Source organism: Aythya fuligula, chromosome 16, assembly GCF_009819795.1.
Source record: "Aythya fuligula isolate bAytFul2 chromosome 16, bAytFul2.pri, whole genome shotgun sequence".
Taxonomy (NCBI): domain Eukaryota; kingdom Metazoa; phylum Chordata; class Aves; order Anseriformes; family Anatidae; genus Aythya; species Aythya fuligula.
Window position 1 is genome coordinate 2,909,823 of NC_045574.1, and position 20,550 is coordinate 2,930,372.

Here is a 20,550-nt window from a genome sequence, read left to right on the forward strand (position 1 = left end):
CGTCTTAATTGGCCCTGGGTTTCATCGGAGCTTATTCAGCTGGGCAAAACAGCACGGCATGGGATTTCAGAGCTCCTGGCTTACTGCGATGAGCCACCTTCCCCACACAGAACAGCACCGAGCACTGCTCACAGCTCACCGCGCCTCAGTGACAGCGTCTGCTTTTTCGTAATTAAATTCTCTTTCCCACAAGGTTTTCCATCATGACAAATTTTAATCTGCAGAAGAGAGGGTTTTGTTCTTCTTTTAAATACCTGCATTTTGTTCCTTTTCAAACAAAGGCACTGAGGCCCCAGGACCACCTACCTGGGGCAGCTGCAGAGCCGCCAGCCCCTGGGAAGCAGGGGGACAGCAGCTGCCACGCTCCTGGGCATCACCCAGCCCTTCCCCGGGGCGGCAGCATTCATCAGCCACAAGGCTTCCAGGCAGAGCTGCACAACCACCCGGCCCAGCCGCCCTTCAGCTCAGGGCCCTCTGTTGTTACCTCACACTAATCACTCGGAGATTTACTCTAAGATCATTACGGCCGAGGGAAAGCTGCGCTGAGCTAGCAGTGCCCGTGAGCACAGCCCCACCACACAGGTACCGAGCATCAGTGCAGCATCTTTCGGCCCCAGCACCCCGCGGCCACACGTGAAGCTGTTTTACAGCTCTGCTCCCAACCCTTGAATTCCACTCAGTGCAGCCAGCGGACACCAGATTCCAGCACCTGGTTTCAACTGGCTGAGCTGGGGGAAGCAGGGGCCCTAAAGGAAGGGCCATGGGGGCCTCCAGCCCCCACCTGTGAGCTGAAGGAGAGCTGTGCCCACGCGTTGGCCTCTCAGAACAGAGCTGGCTGCAGCGAGCGCCCAAAGCCACATAATGACACTGTGCAGTGTGGGCAGCGAGGGGAGGAAAACAGTTTGCTAAATATACTCCTCCTAGTTCCTTCTCCTGTTCCCCTCCTGTGAGAAATGTTTTTAAAAGTTATTGTGGGCAAATAAACTCTGCCCTTCAGAGTAGACAAGGTTCCCAGAAGCACAGAACCATTTCCTCCAAGCATGCTCCCTCAGAGCAGGACGCTTGGGGTATTGCTGAGTTTTGAGTACAAGCAGGTACCACAACCTCCCGGCCCCTCCACAACCTCGTCACAGTGCCAGACGTGTTTTTGATCAACGTTTCTTTCCACTGAGTCAGCATTTGCCATGTTCTGGCACGTCCTTGTTGCCTCCCATCCTGTTCCTCTGCACCTCTGGAGTCCAGACTCATCCCTTCTTCTCTATGCCCTCCTGCAAACTCTCAGTTTCAGAATTAAGCAAAACACACCGCAAGGACACAGCAGGAGTACCTGGAGGTCCAGCCGTGGGCTGGAGTTCAGGCAGGTTGCAGGCAGGCAGCAGGGGCAGAGCAGTGGGAGCAGTAACGCTGGGCTGACTGCACCAGCAGCCAGGAATGGCCACAGGTTGCCCCACGTGGCAGCAGCAGTGAGGCAGGGCACCCCACAGCCAGGCGTGCGGCACCCAGAGCTGACTGACCCGGTGCTCTGCCCTGCACCACCCCCAGGCTCAATGGGCAGCATCTTCACAGCGACAGCTGATCAGCTCATCACCCCAAATTCTCCACCTGCTCTGCTGACCTGTACAAGACAAATGCAGTGGGGAGAGCAGAGCATGGGGACAGCATGTGCCAGGTGGACCCCGAGGCAGCAGGGGTGTTTCTCCTGGTCTGGGTCACGTTCCCTTTTCCCACAGGCAGGACCAGCTCACCAGCACCAAACTAAGGCTGAGTGTAGCATGGGAAGGAAGAGGGAGCCTAGCAGGCAAAACCACACTCGACTGCTCTCCTGCCTACTTTGGGCTCCACGCCTGCCCACGCAGCTCCTTTCCCAACACCACACAGCTTTCAGTTCCCTCCCATTAGGTGCCCTGGGTTTGGTGTTCCCACCTCGCTTTTGGGACTCCTACTTAGGCAATCAGATCGGAGAAGCCGTGTGGACAGCAAGAGCTGTTCCAGTCGCACAGGACTTTCCTGCTCCCTGACCACTGCCACCCCGCTGCCAGCGTCCCACTGAAATGATTAACCAGCCCATAAAACTGAGCTAAGGGAATGTAGGGCTGGGAATCAGCTAATGGAGGAGTGCAGCAGATGCTACAAATCTGGCTCGTGGGCACATCACAGGTTTCCTGTGTGACCCTGGACAGGTCGCTTCGCCCAGGCCTTCATTTCTCCCACTGTACAGAAGTGTCAGGAAGGGAGGTGCCACATTTAACTGTTCCAAGGACTGGCTCGCTGATATCTAAGGCACTTGGAGATCCTTGGGTATGGAGAAAACCATGAGACCACCACTGTGGAAGCAACACCAAACACACGTGTGCCCAGAGCCAGCAGCACAGAGCTGCTCCCACCCATCGACTCGACACGGCGTGCCAGCTCCATGGTGTTTATAACACGTAGTACAGACACGGTGATCTTTCTGCTGATAACAGACAGGGAAAAGAAAGATACCAGACAAGTCTGTCAGGGTATTTCTGAACAGTGTTCCCGAAGGATCTCAGGATGAACTTGCTTCCACTAGGAAGGATCATTTGTTTGCTCTTGGAAAGGCCACCCAAATACTGGGCAATATAGCTTTCAGGCCAGAAAAACCACAGATGGGACAGGCTGTGATTTGCAAAGCCACCTGATTTCAGCAGCTCTGTTTGTTGCACTTTTGTTTGCTCTTTCTTCTCACCCTGATTCAGGGATCTTAGTCTTTCCTGCCCTAGGCTGACCAGTGATGCAGAGGGACAAGAAAAGACAGAGCCATTCCCTTCAGTGCCTTGTGCCATCAGTAGCTTCCAAGCAGTCCTTTGCCCAAGGACGGGAAGAACAAGTGGAGATGAAAGCCCTTCTCTCCCATATCCATCCACCTCCCCACAAGAGCCTTGGTCTTTTTCACTGAGCCAAATTTCTGCACCACGTCTGACGACCCCAGCAGCAGCCCTGAGCCACACGGTGGCTCTTTACACAGTCACTCCGTCGTCTGGATGTACACGGGGACAGCCAGCATGGTGCAGGGGCCGTCCGAGGCAGCCTGCAGCTCTGCCAAGGACAAATTGGACGTGATGCTGCTGGGCTGCCCAGGAACAACGAGGTCTGAGTCAGCAGCTCCTGACCCACCCACCACAATGGACAGGACCGCGTCCGACTCCTGAAAGGGTTCTTTGTTCGGGCTGTCGTCCTGGGGGCTTTCCCCAGCGGCACCGTCCTTCAGCTCCGCCAGAGCCAGCTGGTTGGGGATGGACAGGCCCACCTTGCGCCCCCGTGCCACCCGTTTCTTCTGGGGCTTCCTGAGCTGCAGGTCTTTGTCCTTGGGTGAGCCCAGGCGGCACTTGTGGTCCTTCATGTACTTGTGGCGCGTGAAGCCCTTGCTGCAGGTGGGGCAGCGGTATTTGTAGTTGCCGGTGTGCGAGCGCTGGTGCTCCACCATGTGGGCTCGTCGGCTGAAGGACTTGTTACAGTACTGGCACTTGTGGATCTTCATCCCTGCACACAGCGCGGGAGGAGAGAGAGCTCAGTTAGAGACCCTGCTTCACAGCGTAGACCTTCAGGAAAACCTGCACCAGAGGGAGCGCACGACAGCTTCGCCTCCTCTTCCAAGCAGATGTTCCCCAATAAAAGCTCGACACAGCCACCTCCTCCCTTGAGAAGCCCCATTCTTTTCAGTTTGCTAATTAAAACAACCAAAAACCCCACAGTTTAAGGAGACATTTTGTCAGGCAAATACGCAGCCCCTAAAGGATGCGCTGCTACACCTTGAATGGCCGTGGTTACAAACAGCTACAACATTCATTCCTGCCTCAAAGGAGAGGTTTAAAATATCACTACAAAAATAAAACCAAAATAAAAATAATAATAATTAAAAAAAACATGGTCAGGTGACTGTGATGAAAATGCAGAACAGCTACATCCTGACCTTTTTTCCCCAGGTGTATTTGGTGAGGAAAAAAAAAAAACAACACTTTTTTTTCCCTCCCAAATGTAGTCTGAAACACATCATCCACTGCACTGCCAGCGCAGTCCCATCTGATCACACCTTGTAGGGCTTTGGATGTGCCAGGAACAAGTCTAACAGACAAAAATCAAGAAGTTCCCTAGGGCACAGGAATGATTTGTCTTTCCTAGAAGTGGAAGCATTTTTTTGGACCACAGAAAGAAGGCAGTCAAATCCCAAGGCATCTCTTTTTGAATGTGAGATATTATCGGTGAGGAGTGGGCAGGGCACTCCGGATATTCATTTGATAGCAAACACACTTCAAGCCTCCCCAGCAGGCCCTGCTTACACACTTGCATTGCTTTAGGAAAGAGCCTAAAGCTTAGACACGGTTGTAAAATGCAAGCTCATTTAAACAGGCCTGCAGCAACAGAGATTTAAAAAAAAAAAGTCTAAAGCTGATAAGATATTTTAAGAAGTTGGGTTTATATCTGGGGAACACTACCATATGCAGGGGGAAATTCTTCCATACAAAACTGCACAGTAGTTGGTCAAGCAAAGGGACACTGCAGGGAAAGCACCCAGCACACCTGGCACTTCTGGGGATATACAGCTGAAGCGCTTCCACAATTTTCCTTCTCTTGTTTCTCCGGCTTGCTCCCGTACCACACTCCCACACAGCCACACGGGATCTCAGCCACTTCGTTCCCAACCACCAGCAGCACAGGCAGGGGCCAGCTGCACTCACCTGAATGGGACAGGATGTGAGCCTTCAGCTTGTCTGGCCTGTTGAATTCTTTATTGCAGCCCGTGTGGCTTCTGTAAGAACAAAAATTGCTGGTCAGCAGCATGAATCAGCTGAGGATTGATGTATAAACAGAGCCCAGTCCAGAGAGAGATCCACAGCCCTTCTCTATAGCAGCACCCAGATGGGGCCCTGCGTGTGGTCACAGTCAGCGCCCCACTGCTTCTGCCCTTCTGGAGGGGAAGGAGAGAGAATCAGGCTGCTACAGGGACACGGGGCTTCTGCTAGGCTACGCATCGCCTTTGCCTCGCCACAAATTCTCCTAAAAGCAGCAGGTTCGGGGTCCCAGTTGGAGGCAGAAAAACGCTGGAAGGAGCTACACGGTGGTTGGAAGCAGGGAGAAGTCAGTCTTGGCTGCCTCAGAAGGCCCATGAATGTGCCACAGATTTGGGGATGGACCTCCTACACCTAGATTTCTTTGGCTTGTACATCAGCTCCTCTGCTTCTAAGTGCAGTTGGGGAGATGCTGTCAGTCAGGCAATCCTGTGCTTGGTACCCAAATAACTCTCTCTCCTCCCCAGAGCTCTGCAGGTGCAATCCCCCAAGCCTCCCACATACAAAGGCATTATTTTACAGGTCTTGAGGAATTGAGATGAAGTGATGTGGTCCCACAGAAAGTCAGTGGCAACTGAGGCTTCTGGGTTCGCAGTGCAACAGCGTGCAGCACTCCTGCCTCCCCAAGAAGCAGAGGATGGGAAGATGCTACATGTACCCTAGGATACCTACAAGGGATGTTTTTTCCTTTCCAAACCCCACAACGAGCCATTAAGACATGCTGCCATGCTGGAGACGCTACGTACGAGAAGGGACATTTATATTTCTTGAAAGGCTCGTGGATCAGCATATGCCTCTTGAGTTTGTCTTTCCGATTGAAAGCTGCATCACACACCGAGCACTTAAAGGGCTTTTCACCTGAATTAAAGAAAGAGAGAGAAAGAGAGAGATGAGTCGGGGAAGGTGCAGTCACTCAGGGCTCTTCTAGTCATGTGCAGGATTCAATCTGGCAGCAGTGCCACTCTGCTTCTCTGGAAGCTGTCCCAGGTTTCCCTACCCCGCCCTATGGGTAAGCAGATGGATACTGTCCCCACTGGGAGCTGCTCCTGATCTCCAGGGCAGCTCCCCTAGCTTTTGCAACCCTGGATATCGGGGATGCCAGTTCTGTGTCCTGCTTCCAGCTGCTGGGTACAAGACTGAATCAAAGCCATACAGCTCCTAAAAGCCACGTTACTGGAGACGACTGACACAGCCAGCTCTGTTACTCTGGTTATCAGGACAACAGCCAGAGCACCACGGAGCTCAGCAAGGACCACGACACGGAGACACCCAGCACTGCAGCACCGGCAGAGCCCGTACCCGAGTGGATGTGGGCGTGCAGCTTGAGGTAGTGCTCACGGCGAAAGAACTTCTTGCAGATCTGGCACTTGAACTTGCTGCCCGCACCGTGCGTGGGGATGTGGCGGCGCAGGTACCTCTCGCAGGGAAACACCTGTCAGCACACAGAAACGAGGCTAAGAGCCAGCAGCACAGAAGGGACATCGCTGAGTTGAACGGGCAGAAGAGTTTTAGCCTGTACAAAAAGCACAAGCAGCTCACAGTGACCGCTCTCTTGGAAAGGAAGCGCTGAGGAAACCTTTAGTTTTGTATAAGGAAAATACAGACAGAGCTTTATAAACAAACAACAAAACCATTTATCCTTAGGAAACACATGAGCTGAAACATTGCTACTAAATTTTTGAACACCACAGTGCTGAGGAGCAGCTCCCCAGATGGATGCTAAGGCCAGCAGGGACCCGCTGCACCCGGACCCCCAGCAGTTCCTAGCTCCACAGGGATGATTTCAGTCTGTGCTTCCTCACTATCCATTACCAAAAGCTCCCACTCGTGGTCTTTACAAAACCAGTACGAATGGTTCCTTTGGCTGACAGGGCTACTGGAAATACCCAAGCTAAGTGAATTCCTGATGAGGATGCTGTGAGCACGTATCTAGGGGGAGCACAGAATGTCTGGTACCCAGGACTGTGTTCTTTCATCTCCAGAAAAGAGCGCTATTATTAAGAACACAAACAGAAGTGAACAATACTGCTGCAGACAGTGGGCTTCCAAACCCCCCTGCTGCATGCTTGAAGTCCCATCCTGGTGCAGAAGGGCATCTCCCTCCTGGTGGGGGGAAGTGGAGAGATGACAGGTAAAGACAGGATCCTAACCATGGCAGGAGCATTTCTCCTCCCTGAGCTACCTCGGTGCAGAGAGGACAACCCTTTGAGACTGCTCCTGCCCCTATCACAGGGTTTTCATTTCCGTTGCTAAGAACAGAGGAGCAAGGGTCCAAATTTTAGACTGGATTTCAAAAAGGAATTCACTGGAATTCAAACCCCACAAAGTTCTGTCCCTCAAACCCTTTTCAGGGCAATGCTGAAGAGAGTATTTCCAGCCCAAACCCATCCATGCACTGCTCCTGTCACAGTCACATCACTCAAAAAGGTTTCCCTTTGCCAAGGACACAGAACATTCATCCAAAAGACAGGAACAAGGGGAAACCCAGAGACTTCTGTTGCAACAGGAGATGAGGTCAGAAACACAGGTGTCCAAGCTCCCCCAGAACCTAGGGATTTCTGCTCACAACCCTTCCAGACACAGGTAGCCAGCCATGGGGGGTCAAAGGCACTGCCACCAGTCTAAGACTTCCCAAAACCAGCCTCACCACTGCTGCACCTGCTCTTAAGAAATAAGAGAGTGCAGTTCTGTGCTGTCATGGGAACAAGGAAGCTCTCCTTCCAAATTCTGCTTGTTTGGTCAGCAAATTGGACCTGGGAGAAAAGCCAGCACTACAAGGATGAACGTACTCTGCGTGAGGCCAGGGATGGGTGCAGTCACCTCTGCCTCTCTGCAAAGCACCTCACGAGCCCACCAGGCCACAGCGAGGTGGGAAGGGAGAGGAGAGCGAGTAGAGGGGTCTCGTGCCCCGCACAGCCCCGGCCACGTGCCCAGGACCAGCTCAGGCAGCGGCTCCCCACCCACCTTCTGGCAGTGAGGGCAGGGAAAGTTGTGCGTTGCTGTCTGCAGATGGTGCTCCAGGGCTTCTGGCGTGGAGTACTTATTTACACACTTCACACACCTGAATGTGGAGAGAAAGACAGAGCCCGTGAACAAGGCTACGGGCAGCAAACCCGCCACGGCAGGCAGACCCACGCAGCTCCTTCACCCACTGCCTTCCAGGCTGACTTCTGGCAGGGTCAGCTTGGCACAGGTGGTACCACCACCGCCCGACTGCCCCGACACCTCAGCAACCCGCGTGGCCAGATCACACACACACACAGCATCCTTCACCGGGGGAGAACCTGGAACCCTGGGCAGACAAGCCTTGAAATTTCCAGTGCTCATCCACGCAAACTCCCGTGGGAGCACCCACAGAGGAACATACACGATCCATGGGGACAGCTTCCACGGCTTCTCCTCGGCTCTCTCCACCTAACTCACCTGTTTTCACAAACCCTGGTGGTATTTCTGAGACCTCTGCCAGAGCTGGCTGGTAACAGGCAATGTGTACGTGCATCACCGACAAGGAACACGCACACAGGCACCCTTCTCACCACGTATCTGCAGTGAAGCCTCTTTTGCTTAGAGCAGACTAAAACCTCCTTGGACAGAAGGAAGGCTCTGACCCCATAGATCCCTGGTAGCAAGCTGTAGGATGAAGCTCCACGGCACAAGGCTGACTAGAAATTATGGTCTAAGAAGTAGCAGGCATTAACTTACTAGGCTCTGAGGTGACTTGCAGTATCCTCTGGGCTTCCTTCTCTTCCTGATGTCCCTACAGGCATTTCAACAGCTCCAGAGAGCTGTTCACAGAACTCCCTCACCCCTTCCCCCTACACTAGTAGAAGGGCTTTTTTCCAGGTAAGATAGAGCCCTTCACAGCATAAGAACAGGAGAAGTAACTCATTTTACCTGGGCACAGCTTCTACAGCCCACAGTCCCTTTGCAGTTTAGAGACTCAGCCTGGGCCCGGGGTCACTGTCCCGTTGGGGCAGACTCAGCTGTGCTCTCCTCCCTCCTGACGGGGTGATAAGAGGGCTTGCAGTGGGGGGCTCTTCCCACAGAGCTGCACCCAGCCTGTTCCTGTCGTTCTGAAAGGCCCTTTGCATTCACCACACGTGGCTCCAACAGCCCGGTGGGACCCCAGCTACCACCTGCGTGCACCAGAGAACCGTGGCTGCTGAGCAGGCAGCCCCCTCGTCCCCCTGGCGTCCCCACCGCTCTCAGGCAGCCACGCTCTGCACACACTCACTCCTACAAGCCTTGTGAGCACCGATTGCTACTGTACTTGTACACGGCCACGTCCTTCTTGGGGCTGTGCTGGGGCAGCAGGTTGTGGGAGTACTGGTGGATGCCCAGCTCATACAGGGAGAGGAAGTCCTTGCTGCAGAGGTGGCAGCGGTAACTCAGCTCCTCCTGGTGGCTCTTGATGTGGTCGAGGAAAGACTCCAGCTTCTGGAAGGTCTGAGCGCAGCTCTTCACCACACACTTGTACACCTGGGTGAAGAAGGGACAGCAGGGGCAGTGGCACAGCATGGGAACAAACAGGGCAAATCCTCTGCCAGCAGACGGAGCAGCCTTCCTAGCTTGGAAATCATTGCAACTGGGCACTCTACAGAACACAACTGCTGCCCCTTAGTGCCCTGCGCTGGGGAGCAGCTGAGCTGATTTTATGGACAAAACAGCACCAGGGCTCCCAGAGCACCCCACCACGCTCACACACTGGCTACGGGGCTCGGTCAGGGCAGAGCAATGAAACCCAGCCCTCAACTGCAGCAGGAGCACAACGTGACAGTAAAAAAAAAAAAAAATCCTCTTCCCATGAGCAAGAACGGTGCAGAAGAGCTCAGCACCAAAATGTGGCTGACAGCTTTAGGTGAAGGCAGCAGCAGAACCTGCTGGGAGCTGAACAGAAACCAGAACTGCACTCCTGCAGCACAGCACCCACCAGGCTGACACACAAGGACCTGGCAAGATCTTGGAAAAGATCCTCCTGGGAGCAATGTCGAGGCACACGCACAAAAGGAGATGATCTGAGACAGCCAGCACGGCTTCACCAAGGGCAAATCATGCCTGACCAACTGGTGGCTTTCTACAGTGGAGTGACTGCATCAGTTGACAGAGGAAAACCAACCAATGTCATCTACCTGGCCTGAGCACAGATGGGGAGAACTCACTGAGAGCAGCCCTGCAGAGGAGGACTTGGGGGTTCTGGTGGACAAAAAGCTCAACATGAGCCAGCAGTGTGTGCCTGCAGCCCAGAAGGGCAACTGCACCCTGGGCCGCATCAGCAGAGGGGTGGGCAGCAGGGAGGAGGGGATCGTGCCCCTCTGCTCTGCCCTCCTGAGGCCCCACCTGGAGCCCTGCGTCCAGCTCTGGGCCCCCAGCACCAGGAGGATGTGGGGCTGATGGAGCGGGGTCAGAGGAGGCCACAAAGATGCCCAGAGGGCTGGAGCACCTCTCCTGGGCAGGAAGGCTGAGAGAGATGGGGGTGGTCAGCCTGGAGAGGAGAAGGCTCCGGGGGCACCCAGTGCAGCTTGTCAGTACTTGAAGGGGGCTTGTAAAAAGATGGGGAGCAACTCTTTGACGGGAGGAGGGGGAATGGTTTTAAACTAAAAACCATGGGGAGATTTAGGTCAGAGGTTAGGAGGAAATTCTTCCCTCAGAGGGCGGTGAGGCCCTGGCACAGGCTGCCCAGAGAGGCTGTGGGTGCCCCATCCCTGGGGGTGATCCAGGACAGGTCGGATGAGGCCCTGGGCAACCTGGTGCAGTGGGTGGTGTCCCTGCCCATGGCAGGGGGTTAGAACCAGGAGATCTTTAAGGTCCCTTCCAACCCAAACCATTCTATGATTCACCTGGCTCAGGGAAGGACCCCACCAGGCACAGCCAGCCCCACACACCCAGCCTCCTTCCCTGACACTCACAGCCATTCAGAGGACACCCAGGTAGCACAGAGCCCAGAGCAGGGCTCGCTCCCTTCCCGTTTCTACCTCTGGGGTGAGAGCAGGCCCAGGAGCAGATGTAGCTCCAGGAAGCGAACCCCTCCGGCCCTTGCCTCTTTCCACATCGTGAGAGCTGGGCCAAACCTACCCACCTTCCACACGATACTTGTTCTGCCTGCACAGACTGCCTGGGCACTCCCCTGAGAAAACAAGCAAGAAAGCAAGGCAGGAGAAAGGGGTGTCGGTGTGAGCGCCTGGAAACACCAGAGTGGTGAGACCACAATGCCCCAGCAGTGACCATCCTGAGAGCTGCTACCTACGCTGAAAACTTTGGTCTCTGCCTCTTTTCTTTTCCCTCTAGCCACCCAAACCTGCTTGACCGTTTTTTTCCCCAGTGGCTCAGCAGGGCGGGGGAGCTTTTCAAAGCCACCCAGAGCTCACAGCTGCAACCCAGACGTGCAGGGAGCTGAGCTGCACAGCAAGCACTGACTGAGCAAGCAGCACGCTCAGGACAGAGCCTGCGATCCTGTCTTAATCTCACCAGCACCACAAGGTACTCTTGGTTCCTACCTGCTCGTTCTTGTGTTGCGTCATGTGTGATTTGAGCTGGAAATAGGTGTTGAATTTGCTGGGGCAGAACTGGCACTGGTAAGAGCTGTCGATCAAGACAACCTGCTTGGCTTCCAGTTTGCCTGCCTCGCTCTCCTCCATGGGGCTCATGTCTTGGGGCGGTTGTGTGAGGTTCCTCGAGGGCTGAGTCAAACCTGGAGAAAAGGGAGAGAGAAAGTCACAGGCTGCCACATGACAGCTCTGAAAGCTGTTCTGCAAGCTCGGCACTGCTGAGACACCCAGGCCTGGCTCTGGATCCAGGCTCCTCCTTCCTTTCTTTAGATCAAATCTCACTCTCTAATGACCGAGTTCTTTAGATCTAGAAAAAAAAAGAATCTTTAGATTCTTTAGTTTAGGCAGATCTTCAGATCAGAATCTCACTAACGGCCTAGTTCTAAGCCTGCCTACTGATGACCAAGGGCTCTGACCACTCCGTCTTCTTCTCCTTGACCAATTCTCTTCACCACAGCGCTTCCAGGGACGTAATTGTTGTTCCCTGTCAGCAGGACAGGCCCCGTCCAGGGAACCAGTGCCAGGCTCACTCCCAGCTCCAGTGGTCACCTCCAGCCAGCAGCAGCCCCGATGGCTGCAGAGAGCAGCTCCCAGGACCTTCCCCAAGGTATGACATTGCCACAGGGCTGTTCCCTCCCCTCCTGCCTAGGGCTGGGGCTACCAGCGGAAAGGGCATGCAGACACCATCAAGAAGCTTTTCTCTGCTTCTAGAATGTTCGGTTGGCTGCTGGGGACAGACACAGCCCAGGCCTGACTTGCACATCACCAGAGCACCAGGTGTGCTAAATCACCGGCTTCGCCAGCCGCTGAACCAGGGCAGCCCAGGGTGGCTCGTGCAGTACCAGTGCTGCACCTGCCAGGGAGTGAAAAGGGGAAGGAAGGTTCTCCCTGCTCCTGGCACGTCCTGGCACACAGTTTGGAGCCCCTCTCTTCACCAGCAACTGAACTGACAGCGGCTGGGGGCACCCAAGGACGCAGCTGCCAGCTAGAGTGGAGCAAATGTGACTCCGGCAGCGTTTCCCTGGTGAGTGCTGTTAAATCCCACGGCAGGACTACAAACAGCACGCACGGCTCCTTCCCTGCACAGGACCAAGCGACACAGGGATGCGTGGAGACCTCACATCACTGCTCTGCCCCTAGCTCACGTTCCCAGGCAGCAAACCTGTGTTCTCCTCATCCTCCGTCTGGTTGGGGTTCAGGGCCATGACCTGCACCGTGATGGAGTTGCGGGAGATGGTGCAGCCCAGCCCCGGAGGCCAGACCTTGTGGGTTTGCATGTGTTTCTTCACATTGGACTTCTGGGCAAAGGCTCGGCCACACACGATGCACTGGAAGGGCTTCTCCCCTGTGTGACTGAAGGCAGAAGGCACCGGATCAGCAGCCAGCAGAGAGAGGAGGCAGCCCCCGGGCAGGGACCGTGGTGGGGCAGCTGCTGCAGGACTGCACTAGGAACTCTCTGCTTAGCAGATCAGCACCTGGACCAGGTTGGACGAGGGCTTTCAGACCCCATCAACCAGAGTAAGAGGACGGTCAGAGGCCTGGGGGAAACAAGCCTGGCACATATATGCAGTGCTCACAGTCTGGGGGTAGCAAGGGACCAAAGGAAGAAGTGGGAGAGGAAAATAACTCTGCAGCAACACCAGGGCATTCGGTTTGGGATTTCTGCATGGACCCCTGGGACCCCGTTATTCTTTTCAAGGGTCCAAGCCTCTTCTTCCCTGTTACCCCTCCCTCCCCTGCACACGTGGCTTCTAACTTGGAGTCCCCAATCTCTCTGAATTTGCTCCCTGCTGTGCACAGCAGAAACATCCTTCTGCCCTCCTCTGCTGCAGGAGAAAAAGCTGGCTGTGACACATGGAGCATGTCACCTGAGGAGTCCAGGATGGGAAGGGGAGCAAAATCACCACTTGTTCCTTCTCACCTGTCCTGAGCTCAGCAGTCTCCACTGGAGAAAATGCTGAAGAGTTCAACTGCCTCCTGCCAGAGCTCTGGCTCTGTAAGAGCTCCCCATGTAGACGCTGGGCTTGGTTTATGGCTTGCTAATAGCAGCCCTCCTGCAAGCAGGAAGCAGCTTGCGATGGAGAAGGAAAGGGCAGAGGGAAGCAGTGGAGATGACACCGCTCCAGCAGTCAGGTAACAACAGCTGTGGCTTTCAAGGTCTCATCAGTGAGGAAAGCAGGCTCCAGCCTCAGCCCATAAGCAGCAAGATCACGTCTACAATGCAGCCTTCAGCCCAGCTCCTGAACTGTGAGGGAGAGCCTGGAGACAGGGGGATGAAGGATGACCTCCCAGTGCAGCACGGACTCTGGGAGACACGACAAATGCAAGGTCTGCTGGGCTGTGCAGACTCCCTCAGCGTTCCTGTGCCCGGGATCCACCCCAGGCACTCTGCTGTGCCCGGCCTAGCATCACCCTTACCTTCTGATGTGCTGCTGCAGGTCAAAGTTTTTGGTGAAGGCCTTGTCGCAGTAAGTGCATTTCAGCTTGGGGGACTTTGGTTTCCCTGAAAGAGCAAGAGTGTGCAGAGGAATGAGCCGGTGTGGCATAACCTTGCCTCCCCCTGCACTGCAGGGCCCTCACCCCAAGACATGACTGTGCAGGACCCATAATAAAGGGCTCATGGAAGGATAAGATCTGCCTGGCCAGACCAGGGAGAGGTTATGGGACAAGCGTGTATTTAACGTAGCCTGAGCTAACTCTGTAAGCACTGAGGAGAACAGAAGTGGGGGACAGGGAATCCCTTCCGGGCATAAACCACTCCAGGGACCCTTCCAGCTACGCTACAGAGTAAAGGCACGTTGGGTGTTAGGAAAAGACACAAGATCAGTGAGAGGAAGGGCCCCGGTTCTGTCTCTCTCCTATGAACTCACCAAGGTCAGCCATCAGCCAGAGCACATGCATATTTCTCCCCTCCAGAAGATCGGTCAGCCACATCTTCTGTCTACTACGATGGGGTATAAACCAATGGAAAACAGCAGAGCCGTGGGCTGCTCTAGGAAACTCTGGACTGAGAGCTGCAGCCTGCACGGTCGTTCACAGCTCTGCAAACAACGTTAAAGCCTGGTGTTGGTGTAACTCTACGGGCCCAGCCTTCCTGGAGCAGCCTTCCTCCACCTCGTGCTTGGGACCTCCCTCGTCACTGGGCTACACTCACGGCCACCGCACCAGTAAAGGGCAGGCTCTGACCAGTAAGGGGCAGCGGGGGATCTGGGGCTCCTCTGTGCTGGGACTGGGCATGCCCCTGGCCTTCCTCACCTGGGAGCGTGTTGTGTTCACAGACAGCGAAACACCCACACACCCTGTGGCTGGGCTTTATCGCTTTGGAGAACAAGGACCAAGCTTTAACACCCTATTTTGCAGAACCTCCCCGTTTTCAAGTGTGATCCAATTGGCGCGGAGCCGTGCAGGTTTAGCACAAGCTTGCCCACGCAGCAGCACAGGGACAGCCCCTTCACGTGCGCTCAGAGGTGACGAAGCAGCACATCCACATTTTCACCTGCTCCTGACAGCCTGGGGCAGGGCTTGGTGTCCTCCCAGGGAGCTGCAGGCACAGCGAGTGCCACCCCACTGCACCCAGAGAGCCGTGGCACAGGACAAGCGCGGCATCCTGCAGCCTGGCACAGGGCAGCTGCCACGAGGACTCTTACCTTCCTGCAGCCCACTCTCGTTTTTGGATCGCCTACTTTTGACAGCGGAGGTGGAATCAAAACCAACCACATTGCCTCCTCCTGAGCCGCTCAGAGGCGCGGGAGCACTGGTGCTCTTGGACTTGAACCCCTGCTTCCCAGGGCTGTACACAGGGGGAGAGGGGTACACGGGGCTCTCCACACACTGGCTTGGTACCTGCAAGAGTTCAGTTATCAGAGAAAAGAGGCTTGCTACGCAGCACAGCTCCTACCACCCGCCACCTCCAGCAGCAGCTGCCCCACCAAGCTGGGAGTCTGCCTGAGTTTTCTCCCCCCGCCAAACAACCAAATTCCTGGTTCAGCAATCCAACGGTGCCTCTCTAAAACAACACGCACAGTGCAAAACTCTTGCTGAACACCACAAAGTACCTGGGAGTGATTACAGAGAGAACAGAACAGCAAAGAAACTCTGAAGGAGCCCTCTGGTACCCAGCTATGCCCAGTGCCTGCAAGAGTTTCTCATCCCTTCAGAGCAGGGGACCAGGACCACCACCGCTGAGCCTGTGGGCTCACAGCACCCTGAGGGTGCCTGCAGAGGGGAAGGAGGAGCACAAGAAAATGCCAGGTGGCAAAGCAGAGCTGCTTGCATCAGTGCTGCTCCTAGAAATGGACGTTTGGAGTAAAAAAGTCCAGGGTGATTTGGGTTCAGGGCATTTCTGTTTCCCACCCTGATAAATGCAGTGCCAGCTATCCAACACCCCAGCCCATTTCTGAGCACTCATCTCGCTGACACCTGATCGGCCCCTCTTCCCAGAGGAAATCAGCACGGGCAGATAACCGGCCGTACCCTCCCCGTCTCTAACTCAGTGTTTTGAGCCCAGGTGACCCCCGAGCAGCACTGCAGCCTGACTGACCCAGGAGGACGGAGCCCCGGGCTCAGCCTTACCTCCATGGGCGGGTAGGGCTGCATGCCCAGCGCCTGGATCTCCACCGAGCTGTTTGCTGCCAGAGGAGCAGGAGCACTGTACACTTCGACCACGCCGCCGGCGCTGGGCTGTCCCGGAGCCCCCAGGCTTGGCGGGGGAGGCGGCGGGGGCTGAGGAGGAGGCGGCGGAGGGGGAGGCGGCGGCGGGGGGGGCTGCGAGAGGTACCCAGCCCCAGCGTGCATACTCAGGCTGCTCTGAAACCAGAACAGGGAAAGACAGACAGATAGGACGTTGAGAACACAGCCCTAGTGTAGCAGCAGGAAGCTGGAGGGGCTGTTCCCGCACACACGCTCCCAGCCCTGACACAAAAGGGCACCTCCAGGAGCAGTGGGGGTGTCTCGACACAACACAGCCCGGTCCAGCCATCAGGTTGGATCAGACCACGCTGCTTTGGCCTGTCAGCAGGCACTGCCTCCTCCAGAACTCAAGCATCCAAGCCCCACTGCTTTTTTTTTTTTTTTTTGCTTCATTTCTAAAGCTTTTAATCCTCACGATTACAAAAGACCTTTTCAGAGCAAGGGGAGTGTGGCCAGCCTGGGCAGCCCTGCGGAGAGCCCAGCACAACCATCCCAGGAGGGAGATGCACGAGGCAAACTGACAAGGACTCCAAAAGCCAACCACAGTCAGTGCAACAGACAGCCAGGGACACAAAGACTTGGGCATCCAGCAACAGGGACACGAGCAGAGAGCAGGCCCTGCAGTTACCCTGTCACGTACCCCATGCTCCTACCCAGGGCTGGCTGTCCCACTGCAGGAAGGTGCCCGGGACCCCACCTGGAAGCAGATCACCAGGCTCTGATCAACCAGCTGGGTTTTCCTGCTGCCCAACCACAGCCCCGAGCCCCTCACCTGCACCGGGGGCTGCACGGCGGGCATGGGCTGGTCCAAGGACGTGAAGGCGGACATGGCCGACATCAGCACCTCGTCGCTAACCAGGATGTTCCCCTGCACCAGGGTCTGAATCAAAGGCGATGGGGGAACGGTGATGTACGTAGAAATTTGCTGGAAGAAAAAGAAACAGAACGCTGCATTGCTGGCCAGCAACGGGACAGAATAATAAACGCAGAAAAATGATGGCACTACTTTCTGCTGAGCCTCTGAGTCTCTGCTATCCGCTGACCAGAGGCTGTGAAAAGCCACAGTAATGATCTATGGGTCCCTAATAGCTCCTAGCTGTAACAACAAGGCAGCTCCAGGAATGTTCTTCATTCAGAAAAAGAGGTATAAAAGATGACAGCGGCATGAGAAGATGCCCACTGGCTACAGCTAAAATCTGTGGTTATTAAAGATCTGCAGGACAAACCGGTCACAGACAAGCTCAGGCTTTCACTGGACACCTCCCCCCAGCGAGGAAAGGTAGAGAAAAGAGGGAGGCTGCTCCAGCTCCAGATGGCGAAGTTGTTTGCAGGAGACTGAGAGAGGGACGCAGGGAGGAGGCTGCACAGACGCTGCCCTCCTCTGCCCATGAGCCAGTGAGACCCCTGAGCACTGCGCAGCGAGCACCCAAGCACGCTGCAGACCTGCCAGGTGGTGACGCTGGGGCTCCTGAGCAGAACCAAAGCCTGGCTGTAACACAGACACGCTGGGAAACCCTTCCCGGCCAGAAAAAGGGCTATCAGCCAGAAAAAGGGCCATCAGACGCTGGGTACTGAAGGCCACCTCACTGCAGAGGACCAGGCAGATTTAACCATGAGGTGCCAACAGCACCGCGACTGACACAGGTCAATCGTGAGGCATTGTTGGACCTAAAAGCCTCACAGAGGGTACCCCGACTCCCAAAATCCGGGTGGCAGAGCCTGCTGGGCCGCAGCACGGTACCTGTCGGCTGGCGCTCGGAGCCTGCTGCACCGCTGTGATGGGGGGGCTGTACACGCTGCTGCTGGCCAGAGAGACTGTTGAGAGGGAAGGGGCACTTCCCTGGCACTGCTCTCTCTTGTGGGTCATGAAGGCAGGCAAGGAGTTGAACTGCTTCTTGCACTTCCCACACAGGAAGACGTCTTCGTCATCTGCAAGTAAGAGAAACAGCTCCCTGCTGCCGGCCGCGCTCAGCATGCCCCAGAGCTGCCCCCGACAGCCACAGCAAGTAAAGGCGAGGCAGCAGACGCCTGCTGTGTCTTGGCACCTCGCGGACATCATCGCCAGGAGACATCGGGTGCAACCGTCCTTCTTCCCCGATGCCAAGCTCTCCCCACAGCCAGCTGATGTGGACAAGCCGGCCTTGGCTGCGCTCCCACACACAAACCCTGCTGTCCCCCTCTGACAAGCTGAATCCCATCACCTGTCCTCTCATCCCGAAGACGTGATCAAGGAACCCAGCCTTGCTCCCCCAGCAACTTCTGCTGTTAAAACAGCTTCTTCCGAAGCATTTGCATTAGCCTGGCTGAGGCAGATTTTATTGCTCAGGTTGCACAAAGGATGAGGAACACGCAGCAGGGCACATAGGGGAGGGCGGCTTCTGTCTGGGACCCACCCCCAACAAGACCTCTGGTCTTTGGTGCCTCTACTTGGTGTTAGAGGCAGGAGGAGACCACAGCCCAGCTATCATTACCCTAGATGAAACTTGCAGCACGAGCAAATCACATAAGCTCACACCACTTTTCACTTGAGCCAGTCAGACTCAAACCTCTTGGAAAAAATAATATTCTGTGGCTCACAAGGTGGACCTCCTGTCTGGGGACACGGCCGTAACTTCTGCAGGAGCACAGCTCAGACGGGGCACTGCAAGAGGCTCTTTCTCCCATGGGATCCCTCAGGAACTCACTATCTAATCGGATCTGATCAGCAGCCACACAAGGGGAAAAGGGGTAAAAAGAAAAAACACACTCACGGGGAAAGGCGCAATGTATCAATCTACTGAACTGGCTGGTGCCAAACTGCCAGCGTGCAGCACGCGGGGAGCCCGGGGATAAAGCAACCCCCGTCCTAGTCGAGCACTGGGAGTTTGTGAGTGCATGTGTGACTGCACTGATACATCCCCAGGGCATAAGGAATGGCTCGTTAAATAAAAAAATATGAACACGCAGTCATGGCAGAGAGTGGCTGCTCCCTTCTTCCGTGCCTTTAACGGCACCATGTAGCCCAGCCTAACGCCTGACCTGCCCCAAAGCATTTCTGCTTGCCCAGGTGCTTGCTCTGCCCCTTCCTCCTGCTCTGCCAGGCCCCGCTGAGGGGTCACAACGCTTCCAGCAGCGCCCTACACAAGCAGGGTGCCTGGTCTGATAGTCACAGAGCGCGCCGTGGGAGGACACCCCCAGCCCACCACCCCTCGCCCGTCTCTCCCCCAGTTCGGGACTCACCCATGGGCGGGATGGCGGTGGAGGAGCTGACGCTCTGAGCAGACGGGTCTGTTACTCCTCCCTGACCATCCAGCAAGGACTGCACGGCCAGCACCGTCTGGTTATCCATTCCTGGAAGGAGACAAAGCACAGGGGGTGAATCGGGCGTGGTGTGAACGCAGAGCACCTGGGGACCGGGAGCTTGCTCACGACGAGTCGCAGAGGGAGGTGTTCCCCACAGAGCCCCCCTCACCTTCTCACCACCCTGCTCCACGGGCAGTCACGCTACAGCAACGCTCCCACCTGTCCTTTGGCACAAGGAAAGGGAAGGGAAGAAGGGCAAGAAAGCTGAGAGAGAGCTTCCTTTCAGGCACGGGTTGCAGTGAGGAAGGATGCTTGCAGGCAGCAGGTATGAAAAGAGCTCAGAGGTGGATATCTGGGATGTCACGGGCCATGCAGCCCATGTAGGGGCTCTCTGGGAACACAGCGGGACACAGCAGAAGCAAGCCACCAAGCTCGCTGATGACAAAATGCCTGGGGTGCAGCCACCTGGATTCAGCCCACACCTGAGCTCCTGTGCGGTGCAGGAGAAACACCTCCCTGTGCGCAGGGTCAGCGCTCCTGGATCCCGTCAGACACAGGGCTATGAACTACAGGAGGGTTCAGAGACAGCATTAAAAAGAACAGATCAAGCACGGGCTCCTTGGAGAGATGCTTCGAGCAGACCTGGCTCAGCCACTTACAGGACCACAGCTCCCGCTGCCCCCAGGGCTGAGCCTCCGCGGGTGCCTCTCCCTCAGAGCTGCCGGTGGCTCTGTCACTTCCAGCTCCCCCGGGACTCCCTGAGCGCATGCACACCCAGGCAGATTTGGTGTCAGAACGAGCTCGCTTGCTTTGGCACAAACATTTGTCACCACAGCTAACATGATCTAAAACGCTCTAGATGAACACCGCAGTGGGGCCGGCTCGCCTCGGGACACAGCCGGCCAGCAGCACGTGGCCGACGCATCACAGCCCGTGCACTCCTTCTCTCTTTAGAAATCATAGGGGAAGAATCAGAGAACAATCATGAAAAAAATAGCTAAAAGGGGGGATTGTTAATGCACCACTCCTCTCTGCTAATTTCCTTACCACAACAAATCTGTGAATACAATAAATGGCACACCAAGGCCACACGTGGAGATTAAGGGGCAAAGCGGGAGGGGAGAGTTCATAGATTGCTTTTTACTTTTCATCAAGATCTTTGCAGATCTGGAAAAAAAAAAAAAAAGAAACCTGTAAATCCCTGAGTAACTCTGAACTCAGGA

At 55.5% G+C, this 20,550-nt stretch overlaps 1 protein-coding gene across 1 annotated transcript; it reads right to left on the minus strand.

Moving 5' to 3' along the window:
- Positions 1 to 2,405: 2,405 nt before the first annotated feature.
- ZNF341 (zinc finger protein 341) lies at positions 2,406 to 19,538 on the minus strand. The gene is made up of 15 exons (XM_032198072.1): positions 19,497 to 19,538; positions 19,265 to 19,375; positions 17,787 to 17,974; positions 16,818 to 16,970; positions 15,929 to 16,162; positions 15,004 to 15,199; positions 13,775 to 13,859; positions 12,519 to 12,709; positions 11,306 to 11,499; positions 9,082 to 9,290; positions 7,776 to 7,872; positions 6,111 to 6,243; positions 5,558 to 5,669; positions 4,701 to 4,771; positions 2,406 to 3,504 (listed from the first exon to the last, which is right to left on the minus strand). The coding sequence occupies exons 2-15, from the start codon at positions 19,371 to 19,373 to the stop codon at positions 2,990 to 2,992; spliced, it is 2,487 nt and encodes an 828-aa protein (XP_032053963.1). The 5' UTR covers positions 19,374 to 19,375; positions 19,497 to 19,538; the 3' UTR covers positions 2,406 to 2,989.
- Positions 19,539 to 20,550: the final 1,012 nt, after the last annotated feature.